Source organism: Myxocyprinus asiaticus, chromosome 3, assembly GCF_019703515.2.
Source record: "Myxocyprinus asiaticus isolate MX2 ecotype Aquarium Trade chromosome 3, UBuf_Myxa_2, whole genome shotgun sequence".
In the NCBI taxonomy this organism is placed as follows: Eukaryota; Metazoa; Chordata; class Actinopteri; order Cypriniformes; family Catostomidae; genus Myxocyprinus; species Myxocyprinus asiaticus.
The window spans coordinates 55,420,080-55,433,233 of NC_059346.1; the positions used below are offsets into that span (position 1 = coordinate 55,420,080).

At 35.2% G+C, this 13,154-nt stretch overlaps 1 protein-coding gene across 3 annotated transcripts in view; it reads left to right on the forward strand.

Annotated features, from left to right (window-relative positions):
- The first annotated feature begins 2,100 nt into the window (after positions 1 to 2,100).
- The window catches only part of LOC127425803 (mitochondrial fission 1 protein-like), a 39,354-nt gene continuing 28,300 nt past the window's right edge, over positions 2,101 to 13,154 (forward strand). For all 3 annotated transcript variants that reach the window (XM_051672069.1, XM_051672077.1, XM_051672086.1), the window contains exons 1-2: positions 2,101 to 2,244; positions 2,449 to 2,581. In XM_051672069.1, the coding sequence (XP_051528029.1) occupies positions 2,200 to 2,244; positions 2,449 to 2,581 (178 nt within the window). In that variant the 5' untranslated portion in view covers positions 2,101 to 2,199. The remainder of the gene's footprint in view (positions 2,245 to 2,448; positions 2,582 to 13,154) is intronic.

The window sequence follows — 13,154 nt, forward strand, 5'->3', positions numbered from 1 at the left end:
GATAACTTTCATTAATAACTTTAACAATCATTATTACTTTGCAGAACGAATTACATATCATTAGGTAGAATTCATCCACATAGTTATGACAGTCATGAATGTTTATTACATATTTTAATCAAGCAATAAGGCATGAGAGGCCGCCCTTAGTCAGCCGTGACAATATTCAAAATATGGCACAATCTCGAGTGCCTTATTGCTTTTATAAAATGGTCATCGCATAATAAAAATATTAAGGACACAAATATACATTACAATTTTCTATTTTTTAAGTAAAATCATTAAATGCCATTCTTCTGCCAGAAAATATAGTCCCTTACAGTAAATAGTAAACAGACACTATGTCCAAATATCCATACTTCCCTACTACATAGTATGCCAATGGAGTAGTATGTTAGAATTCACAGTATTCATGAAGCAGTGAGTGAGAAATACCCGGATGACCTACTATTTCTGGGGAGATTTTGAAGTGCGGATTGACTGGACACCCAACGATCCCATAATCCCTCGGGATCTGAGGCGATGTCACGTTCAAAACACTGGATTTATAGGAACGGCAGTGAACCGCAAAGTGGACGGTTCTTCTCAACTGTAATGCTGCGTTCCATTCAAGTCAGATGTGGGATATTCATCTTGATATCTCCGATCTCCAACCATAAATGCATTCCATTGCCAGATGCTCGGAAGATGACGTTTAAGGAACCAAAACTCCAATGCTCCCGTTAGATTAGCAGGTGTTTGACTGTCACTAGAGATGTCTCCTAACAACCCAATTCAGAAACAATCTGCAATGGTAGCATTTGTGCTACAGGTGTACGATTATCAAAATAGAGTACAATTTACCATGTTTTGAACACTTGCTACTCTGCTAACGTTTGTTAAACATGCTTTAATATCATGTAATGTAGGAACTTTGACTCATTTATCAAAATTATTTAATAAAAGTGAATGTTTATCACTTATTTTGTGTATCTTCCTGGGTGCCGACATGTTTGTGTGACGACAGGCACCTGCATCTAAGTTAAAAATTTCCGCACGACTTTCCAAATTGGAATTACGACTTCAAGTGGCGTTCCATTGCACTTTTCCTAGTAGGAAGTTGGAAAATCCGACTTTCCGAGTTGAATGAAACGCAAAATAAGTGCTATATATACCAAGATAATTGGTCCTTGTCCTTAAACTTAAAAGTTTAACAAAACTAGAGCAGATCGTTTTCGCGGTTGTTGTTCTTACGTCATATACTCGGGTCACGAGACAATGCCCACGTCCCTGGATGAAGTATGACCGAAATCTATTCATACTACTTGCATGCATACCTAAAAGAACATACTGTTTTGCCGGCAGATAAGTGCGTCCTTCATCAAATACAGTACATACTGTGACAGTACGCAGCGAGAACGTTGCTAAAAAACAAGAATAACGGTCAGCTATGGGTGCTGGAGTGATACAAATAGACGTTCTGTAAAGAGGTCAGAGCTGTGATTTATTATGAATAAAGCACTGCTGCTGACCAATCAGCATCCAGTACCAGAACTATCCATTTTATAATGTTTTTGAAAATTCATAAACTTGTAATTTTATATAACTGATCCGTTTAGCATCGTATTATGTTTTAAATGGCTGATTGATGAAAGTTATTATAAGTGTTGCCAAATTATTTTGTTGATGTTATATAGTCAGTACTGCCAGAGATCTTTTATAGAGGAACTCTAGTTTAACTGTCAATGGACTCTTTTCACACGTCCGTGTTTTGGTTTTATTTATTTATTTATTTATTTATTTATTTATTTTTTATTTTTTTGCTTACACATTTGCTCCAACTTCAAAAGAAAATGCCAATATTAAATTTTTACAACTTTCCAAATGAAAAAAACAAACAAACAAACAAACAAACAAAAACAAAAACATTAGAGGGCGATGGATTACGACATTCAGAAGAGAGAAGCTTACAAAATTACTGTCACTCTCTCCATAGCTGTATCAGAAACCTCACATCTGTGGTAACTCGTTTGTTAAAACTAATTGCAGAGAAATATAATGCAAACTATAATGTCAATGATTTAACCTAATTATTAATAATAAAAACTAAATAATAATAATAAAAAAATGGCTAAATAAGGCGGAATCGCGTCATCACAGTCTCTGAAAAAGGTTCAACCACGGAGCTTCCGGTGTAAACACATCACTGTTTCCGCTATCATGGAGGCTGTTGTTGGTGAGGTTGTCGCTCCAGAGGACTTGGAGGTAATTTGCAGTCTTTTCTAATGTCTATCTGAAATGCTTCCTGTTGAAAATGAATTGACATGTGTGAACACTTCTCTGAATGAGGGTGATTGTTCCCAAATCTGCCAACTGTCCCATCAAACCTCAGTATTACTGAGCATCACGCTCATATTTGGCCCGATGATCGTAGACAGGTTGTCGACTTTATATTATTTTGATTTTCAGAAATTCGGGGAGAAATACAAGGCAGAGTTGGCGAAGGGGTGTGTTTCTAAAGACACTCAGTTCGAGTATGCGTGGTGTCTGATTAGGAGCAAACACTCGGAGGACATCAAGAAAGGAATCGTGATGCTCGATGGTAACTAATACATGAGTTCAATGAGAAAGTTAAATTTTGCTCAGCAGAGTCAGATATGGAAGATCATTAGTGTGCAAAGATCATTATTGGCTGTCATGTCCTGACGACGACATTTTATTTGCTTGTAGGAAGGTCTTCTCAAGTTGAGTTATCTTAAATGAATAGTTCACCCCAAAATGAAAATTCTCTCATCATTTACTCACCCTCATGCCATTCCAGATGTGTATGACTTTCTTTCTTCTGCTGAATACAAACAAAGATTTTTAAAAGAGTTTTTCAGCTCTGTTGGTCCTCACAATGCAAGTGTATGGTGACCAGACCTCAGATTAGGGCTGTCACAATTAAAATGTTTTAGGGGCTTCACAGTTATGACGATTAATTCTATGTTTTAGGGGTTTCAAGATTATGATGATTAATTGTATGTTTTAGGGGTTTCAAGATTATGACGATTAAATGCCTGTTTTAGGGGTTTCACGATTATGACTAGTGCCCGACCAATATATCGGTCAGCCGATATTATCTTTTCCCCAATATTTCGGTATCGGTGTATATTTTACCGATATGCGCCGATATGAAAACTTTTTTTCAGAACATATAATGCAGAAAACAATACTTTAGAATTAGTGTCATAGTGTAGTTTGTCCAGCAGAGCACGCTCCGACTCCATTGTTTACAGAGCTGACTCTGAGCTGACGGTGGCTCTGCAGACAGGGCGGAGTTAAACTGTGTGGATTTGAGTGATCTCTTCTCATTAAATTGCTAACTAGTTTGTGAATTACATACTGGAAAGTTAATAAAAAACTACCCCATCATTTTATATAACTAATATAATGTTAACCCTGTCCCTGACAACCATGTCACTCATGTTTATCACATCTGTTTGCTGTTAACCAGCTGTAGTTTGTCAGTGCAGTCAGTAATGTAGCAGATTGAAAGGTAAACATCAGAGCACCTTTTTGCAGCTCAGCAGACAACGGTGCAGTGGTGGTTTGTGTGTGGTGAGTGTTGATTTCACGCTACGCTGTTACCTAGTTGGTGAGACAATGCTGGAAAGTAAATAAAGTCCATCTTTTACTCTCTGTGACAATGAGCTTATAGGTAACTAGCTAACCACATAGCTACTTTCATTGTTGTCAGCTGAGTGGAAGCTAATGAGTAAACATGTATTCACCAAACTGTTTTGTTTAAGATTCAAAGTTTGGTAAACCCTTCAACCACACAATTCCAGTTGTTGCATTTATAAAATGTACTATTTAAAAGTCTGGTTTTCCGGACATTAAAATAGGATGCTTAATAAAAGTAGATTTAATAAATAGTATATTTGCCCTGTGTAAATAATAATATATAGGAACTGTATCTAAAATAAATGAGGGGTGATACATACTAATACAACAGGCTGGAAAAACAGACATTTATTCATTTTAATATCCTATATATATATTTTGAATGTGTTGAAACTTGACACCGGGTGACGCACCGTTAGAACGGTTTCATGCTGAAGAGCCACTTAAAAGTAGGTTTTTTTTTCTCTCTCTCGTAAATGTAAATGAGTGTAAATGCCAACACCATCATATATGTCGAAAGGACTGATGCCTGTCAACCAAAACATGAGCTCATTGATGTCATTAAATATCAGTCTGCTTTTTTATTCCATCAGTTACTTCTGGTCGGAGGCTGCCTTATATATTTAGTTTATAATGTAGGGTTACGTCCTACATAAATTTCATGGTGCAATGCTCAAATATTTAGTAGTGCATAAATTTTGACTTAGTGCCCATTTACGCCACAACTAGGCTAAGTTGTAATGTAAGTATAGCTGGTGCAACCGGCCCCTGATGTTTATTTAGCTATTTATTTTATTTTTATTTATTCTTTATTTTAATGGTCAGCCGTCGACTGATACTAAACAGTATTTATGTTTATTTAGCTATTTATTTTATTTAAATGTATTCTTTATTTTAATGGTCAGCCATTGATTGATACTAAACAGTACTGATGTTTATTTAGCTATTTATTTTATTTAAATGTATTCTTTATTTTAATGGTCAGCCATTGACTGATACTAAACAGTACTGATGTTTATTTAGCTATTTATTTTATTTAAATTTATTCTTTATTTTAATGGTCAGCCATTGACTGATACTAAACAGTACTGATGTTTATTTAGCTATTTATTTTATTTAAATTTATTCTTTATTTTAATGGTCAGCCATTGACTGATACTAAACAGTACTGATGTTTATTTAGCTATTTATTTTATTTAAATTTATTCTTTATTTTAATGGTCAGCCATTGACTGATACTAAACAGTACTGATGTTTATTTAGCTATTTATTTTATTTTTATTTATTCTTTATTTTAATGGTCAGCATTTGACTGATACTAAACAGTACTGATGTTTATTTAGCTATTTATTTAATTTAAATTGATTCTTTATTTTAATGGTCAGCCATTGACTGGTACTAAACAGTACTGGTGTTAATTAAGCTATTTATTGTATTTTTATTCTTTATTTAAATGGTCAGCATTTGACTGATACTAAACAGTACTGATGTTTATTTAGCTATTTATTTAATTTAAATGTATTCTTTATTTTAATGGTCAGCCATTGACTGATACTAAACAGTACTGGTGTTAATTAAGCTATTTATTGTATTTTTATTCTTTATTTAAATGGTCAGCATTTGACTGATACTAAACATACAGTACTGATATAAATTAAGCTATTTATTGTATTTTTATTCTTTATTTAAATGGTCAGCATTTGACTGATACTAAACATACAGTACTGATTTTTATTTTATATTATTTTTATTTATTCTTTATTTTAATGGTCAGCAATTGACTTATACTAACAGTACTGATGTTAATTAAGCTATTTATTGTATTTCTATTTATTCTTTATTTTCTCAGTGTTCATTTCCAGAATTTGTTGACAATGTATAATAATAATGTCAAATGTTCTTTGATAAAAATATTGAAGAAAGCAGCATTCTGAGTACCTTAGCATTTCACGATGATGACGATTAGTTGCCTGTTTTAGGGGTTTCACGATGATGACGATTAGTTGCCTGTTTTGGGGGTTTCACGATGATGACGAATAGTTGCCTGTTTTTAGGGGTTTCACGATGATGACGATTAGTTGCCTGTTTTAGGGGATTCACGATGATGAAGATTAGTTGCCTGTTTTGGGGGATTCGCGACGATGACGATTAGTTGCCTGTTTTGGGGGATTCGCGACGATGACGATTAGGTGCCTGTTTTGGGGGATTCGCGACGATGACGATTAGGTGCCTGTTTTGGGGGATTCGCGACGATGACGATTAGGTGCCTGTTTTGGGGGATTCGCGACGATGACGATTAGGTGCCTGTTTTGGGGGATTCGCGACGATGACGATTAGTTGCCTGTTTTGGGGGATTCGCGACGATGACGATTAGTTGCCTGTTTTGGGGGATTCGCGACGATGACGATTAGTTGCCTGTTTTGGGGGATTCGCGACGATGACGATTAGTTGCCTGTTTTGGGGGATTCGCGACGATGACGATTAGTTGTCATACAAATTGTCATGCTTTTGTCATAGGTGTATGTGTGCTTCATGAACCTTAAGAAGTTATTTATTCATATTTTACTTTTGCATAATTTCCTTTAAGGCTTTAAAAACTTATGAATGACATAAAAATATCAAAATATTTCAAAATACTTAAAATATATGTCTCTCTTTTTGGTCAATTTTAGTCTTGGTGCATTTACATTGTTGTTGTTGTTGGAACCCAGCCATCCTGAATAGCTATTATATTATATTAAAGTATGTAATAGTCTAAAATTCTTCACTTTCACATTACTTTAAGGCTCTCCGATTAAACTCGTGAGCCCTTATTTTACATGAACAAACACTTTTGAGATTCTTTGATTGTTTATTCTATGATCTCGGGCGTGCGTCACATTAACACTGCATGTATGAATCAACAACGAAAAACCTCATTCATATTTTAGCGGGAGTTTGGGGCAAACATCCACAGATGCCATGTACATCACAGAGCTTCAAGTCCCGTTCAGAAGCGGTTAATCTTCATGCGCTCTTCAGGTGCTGCTTTTAGTGCAGCCTGTGGTTTGGCTCATTGAGATGGTCGAAGTTAAATTGAATTAGACACTCAAACGCGCCATTCATTCCATTATTTGTTCATTTGTCATTGGAATTGAAAGTCTCAAATAACTGCGGCTAGGTCAAATAACCGCGATTAGATGATTATTTAATAATTGCGACAGGCCTAACTCAGAAGCTCCAAAAAGGACATAAAGACAGCATAAAAGTAATCCATATGACCCCAATGGATAAATCCATGTATTCATAAGCAATATGATAGGTTAGTCCTTTTTTTTCTATAAATCTCTACCTTTGACCAGCCCAAACCTGTAGGTGGCTGTATGTGAAAGTGAAGATGTATAGTAAAAAATTAATTAAATACTGATGTATTTCTCACCCACACCTATCATATCTCTTCTGAAGATGTTTGGATTACTTTTATGCTGCCTTTATGTGATTTTTGAACATTCTGGTCACCATTCACTTGCATTGTATGGAGCTACAGAGCTGACATATTCTTCTAAAAATCTTCGTTTGTGTTCAGCAGAAGAAAGAAAGTCATACGCATCTGGGATGTGTCTAGGATTTTAGCTTTAAATATTTGTTTATATTTATAAAAGTTTTTTCCTTTTTTTTTGGATCTTCTCTGTTATCAGTAACTTTATTTTTACTTTTCCCCTCCTTTACAAAAATATATTATTGCCTCAGAGCAAGCCATTACCAAAAAGCAAAGGAAATTGTCAATTTTTCAGAAAATTCCCTTACTAAATTTAATTATGGTAAAGCAGAGAAGCACGAAGTCATGAAAGATGTTTAATATTGTAACGAGGAGGAGGGCGGGGCCGGGCCGTGAATGCACACGGCTGGTCCCAATCGGGCTAATCAGCCAGGGAGAGGGATAAGGCCGAGCCGGGTGCGGCAGTTCGGGAGAGAGAGCCACACGCAGCTGCCGTGTGTGTGTTTGTGTTTTGTGTGTTTTTGTTTAAGTGTTCATTAAAATATTACTTTGATGCTTCGTCCGGTTCCCGCCTCCTCCTTGCCCATTGAACTGTGTTACAAATATGTTTTAATATGTAATTTTACCATTTTGCATTGTTGACAGGTCTAATTCCTCGCTTATGTTGCTTAATGGACCCTTTTTACACTTCCGCGTTCGCGAAGCGGAAGTCGTCATAGTTGGATAAACTATGGCGGCCATGGGAAGTGCGGTAATAACCAGTACCACTACAGTGTTCCTATTTGCACAAATTCTGAATGAAAACTTCTGGATTTGTGTTTCCACGAATTTCCAAAAAAGATGCTAAACTTTGTACGAGCTCGGTGGGTTCAGGCAATTAAATGTGAGGGAGATAACTTTGTTATTAAATGAGGAAGCACTTTCATCTTTGGACAGTATTTTCAAGATGAAAAGTTGTACCATCACGGTTTCAATGGAATGATTACACATCACAACCGACACGAGAGTGTGTGTTTGACAGGGTTAGAAGTCGGATGGAGCGGAACATGGGCCTCTCCACTCCTTCACATCCTGCGTCGCCCCCATCAGGTATTAGTTTCACCTAGTACAACTCACAGATTTGTTAACTGTGCCCTCTTTTTTGCTTTTTTGCAGTTTATGGCGACAGATATGTAGATCGTTCCTTTAATACGTAAATATGTGCCTGCTGATTTAACACACAACCTCTCAATAATAATTTATTTTTATGGACTTACCTTCGTATTCGTGCAGACCCTCAAAAAATAACTTGTAACCTTTGTTGAGTTTAGATTTAACCGTTGATGGACGATGCGATCAACATCTCCAAACGTAAATACTGGCAAACTTTTAAGGACTGTGAAAGCACATACACCTCAGTAGCAGCCATAATTGCGTTTACCCAACAATGACGACTTCCGCTTCGCGAACGTGGACGTGTGTAAAGGGTCCATTTAATTCCTTGAAATATGTTGACAACAATTGTCCGGCATATGACTTTTGCAGTACCCTATCATCCTAGTCCTTTCTATTTTTGACGTTTCCTTGGCATTGCTGAACATGTCTATGTCTAAACTGAATGTAGGCACATGAATATAATTTAATGTTGGTTCATGGTGAATTGAATATTCCTAAAATGGACTCTTCACTATTATTAAGACATTTAGCTTTTTATATTGTCTTCTTACTCAGCATAGAGCAGTGCCCTTGTTTATTGACCTTATTCAGGGGAGACAGTATATTAAAATAAGGCTGTGAGGTATAGACAAATTCTTTGTTCACACTGCAGATGAATGTGGCCCAAATCTGATGTTTTCACTCAGATGTGTTAATTGGAATACAGTGTAAACATCCGAAAGTGCATTGTATCTGATGCGTAAAGAAAATGCAATTAAAGAAAAGATTTGGTTTCAGCGATTCATTCGGATTACACGTAAGTAAATAATAAACTATGCACATGAAAAGATACCAGACAGAGGTAGATTTATATAACAGTGCTTGCAAGACAATGCAGTTCTGAAGTAATTATAAATAACAACTCTTCTTAACAAACCCACAATTCTACGGTGTGTTTCGCTAATTATAAGTGAAAAAGTAATTATGGTGAAAAACGTGTCCCTTGATTTTCAGTAATGAAAAAGATTTCAAATAGTAAAAAAAAAATAATAATAATAATTTTAAAAGGCATCATTGTATAACCTTACCTTCTACAGGGTTACCGCGGGTCTTTAAAAAGTCTTAAATTTACTTTTTAAAATTTAAGGCCATAAAAAGTCTTAAATATCTGAAAAAATGTACAAGAAGTTTTAAATTTCGTTTGCTGAGGTCTTAAATTTTGGGGCGTGAATAGAGAAGACGCTTAAAACAGCAGAATCTGCGTGAGTCAAAATCATCTCTCTCTCTCTCTCTCTCTCTCTCTCTCTCTCGTGCATCCATCATTTAGAAGCTGTTGAGTTTGGTGTGAGCGTGCACAGGGAAGCGCATTTTTACTGAACTTACGATGTTACACATGTATAAACCTTCATAAACCTGTTAATCAGAAATGCAAATGCCGTTATTTTGCATCTCTGTAAGTGAGCGATGTGCTAACACTGTCGCTCCTGCCTGTAATCGACAAAGCTGTCAACGTTGCAATTTGCAAGCACGCGAGGTTGGAGCGGTTTTTTGACGCCTTTCAAATCGTGGCGCTTCCTTATTTTACATCACCTTTGACAAGAATTGTAAAGCTAACAGAACTACTCAGCTGCAGAGTTACACCTGTTATATCTCTCATCTCCATCTCTCTTGAGCTCCATCTGACATATACAGGTATTTTCTCTGCCATCTGAATCAATTAAAAACTATTTGTAATAATATACAAAACAATAATATAACTATATAAATTATAATATTAATAATATACATAATATGAAAATATATAATCTATATTTAATATTTAGTATATAATCTGTTTTCAGTATACATCATAGCTAATTATACAGCACAGTTCTCTTTCATAATTTAATCTGTTAACATTTTCAATACATCTTGTCAACTTTAAACGGCCATTTTTAAGGTAACTGATGAGATATTTCACACAAAAATGAAAATTGTCATCACTTACCTTCATGCTGTTGCAAACCTGTATGACTTTATTTCTGTGGGTATCAAAAGGAGATATTAGGGAGTTTCAGCCACCTTTCACTTACATTGAATGAAAGACAAGATGCAGTGACAGTGAATGAGACTAAACGTTTTGTTTTGTAACATCTCCTTTTTTGTTCCATGGCAGAGAAAAATTCATACTGACTCAAGGGTGAGCAGTGATGACAAATTTTCAAATGAACTGCCCTTTAACTTACCTGTTAAAGTATTTGTTAAATGTATCTGCCAAAAAAAAAAATATAAATGTTCTTCAGCATATGCTAGACCTTATTCACAGCAGCGCCATTTTTAATTTTTGACCTGAATGACAACGAGGCTGTGAGGGATAGATGTACAGTCTCTTCAATGGGCTGTACTGCAGTTTAAAGTGTTTTTGGATCGTTCCACAGACAAAACATTGGAAAAATATATTTTCAAGGGCACTCAGTAGACAAAAAACTCCAGACAATATGAGTTGTGGAAAATCAGATGGGATATTGGAGCTTTTTACAGATATATATACCGTGCGTGCCTTTGAAGAAATGGTAAGTCGATCCCTCACAGCCTCGTTTCCATTCCCATTAAAAATCAAACATGGCGCTACTCTGAATAAGGTCTATAGACCAATCCTCTTGTTTACAAAAATGTCAGCGCATGCGCAGTAAGTGGTGGCAGAAAGCCCGCTGACTGTTGTGTTAGATTTGACAGATTAGAGGATTAAACGAAAGTATGACACAAAACCATCATAAATACAGACATATTCTTAGCGATACAATTACTATAATAAAATGAGTTAATAATAAACATGTAATCATGTTCGTTATAAATTTTTGCTGCAAAGTTGTGAGATGAAATGATCTCCTCCGTCCAGTCAACTCTGTTGATGATCTTGAAGCCACAGCAGTCAATGAGAGCCCTAGGAATCATTTTTCAACAACGTAATCCGATGAAAGTTTACTTTTTGCGCATGGTTTTTGCCACCACTTCCGTGTTTGACATAAGCAATGACATTGCCAAAGCATTGGTGTATTGCATCACGTCTTGCTGGAAAGCAAGTGACAAAAGTGAAGGGTCACAAAATAGGCTACATACCTTAGGCTACGTGCATTCTTAATAAATTCATTTAGAGTTTTAATGTTGTATTAACTTATTTAAAAAAAGAAATTTTTAAAAAATAAACATGTCCAGAGACATCCAAGTAGTCTCAGTGGTTTTGTATTTACCAGCTAATTAATTATGTCATTTTTATTATTATTATTATTATTGCGAAAGTGTCTTCAATTTGTCTTTCATTTGGCCTTAAAAAGTCTTACATTTCATACCTTCGAACCTGTAGAAACCCTGCTTCTATGAAATAATATGAAATGGTTTGACTTTATGTTGTTTGAGACATTTGACACATAATTGCAGTAATTAATCATTTAAAAGGAGTGTTTGTCCCTTGAAGTCATGTCATTGGTGTTATCAGTGTTAAAAACTTGTGGGTGTGGCAAATAGCTTCCAAGGTCAAAGTTCAGAGGAAGGAGAGGCTGCTCAAATGTGCATTTAGTGGTTTTTCCCCCATGTTGAAAAAGTTATTAATTTACATTTTAACTGTACATTGTTCACATGTTTCATTTAAATATGTCATTGGAGTCACACTGTTTAATGTCTTTGTGAAATATTTTACTGAAAACTTTTGATTTAATGGTGTGATTTATTGATTTTAGTCTGATCACTGGTGTGTGTTTTGTGATGCTATTGACACCATCTTAGAAACGTAATCTTTAAAGAAAATTTGTCACTAGTGTTACAACCCATGCTTTATTCGTGAAACAAAATTAAGTAATAAAATAAAGAACAAGTTGGAAAAAAAAAAAAATCAGAGTTGGGTCACATTTGGCTGCGGTGTGAATGTTTGCCAAACGGTCCATTCAATAAATCCGTTCATCTAATCTAGATCATATCTAATGTTCACCAAACATGTTTTCTGGAATTATTTTGTGAACCAGATTTCTTTTGGCATGACTGATATGAAGTTTCTTCATCTGAATAATCAACATGAAGATATTAAACTGTACAACCCATTGAACAGACTACACTTTTATCTCTCACAGCCTCATTTTCAGTCACAAAAATGTAGATATTGGAGTCTACCCTGGCTAAGATCTCTTGCCTCACAATCACACATGTAAGAGTGGTGTTATATTTTCCAATGTGTGAATGCTGTGAATCATTTGTAGTACTTGAAAACTTGATGTTCTGAAAATAGTACAACAAAATCTGTAAAACCACTTGAAAAGGTTGTAAACAGTAATCGAGAGAATAGGTTCCATTTTTATTGTTGCCCTTCATGTCATAATATGCAATTTAAATGGCTTCCTGTCAGTGGTATAATATTTTAATTGCCTATCCTGCCACTTGGCAGCTCCTCAAACAACTTCCCAAATGATCAATTTAAGACTTCCATCTATATTGCAATTTCACAATAGTTAAATTTAATTATATGTTTTTTTTTTTTTAATCTGGATGACAATGATTAATTCTTTTCTGTTAGGAGGGACAATGAAGAGGTTATAAATGTTATTGTTTGACAAATTCAGATGGGAATGCTTATTAACTTACATGTAACTGAAGTCCATGAGTTTTAAGAGTGCAACTACAATTAAACTTTGTAGTTATACATTGTGAGAATCAATGTCTTAAAGTGTTGTGTATTATTACATTCACTTCAGTACTAGTGTTAATTCACTAATATATTAAAAGATAGTTCACCCAAAAATGAAAATTCTCATCATTTACCCTAATGCTTTCCAAGATGTGTATGACTTTCTTTCTTCTGCAAAGCACAAACGAATATCTCAGCTCTGTAGGTCCATACAATGCAAGTGAATGGTGACCAGAACTTTCA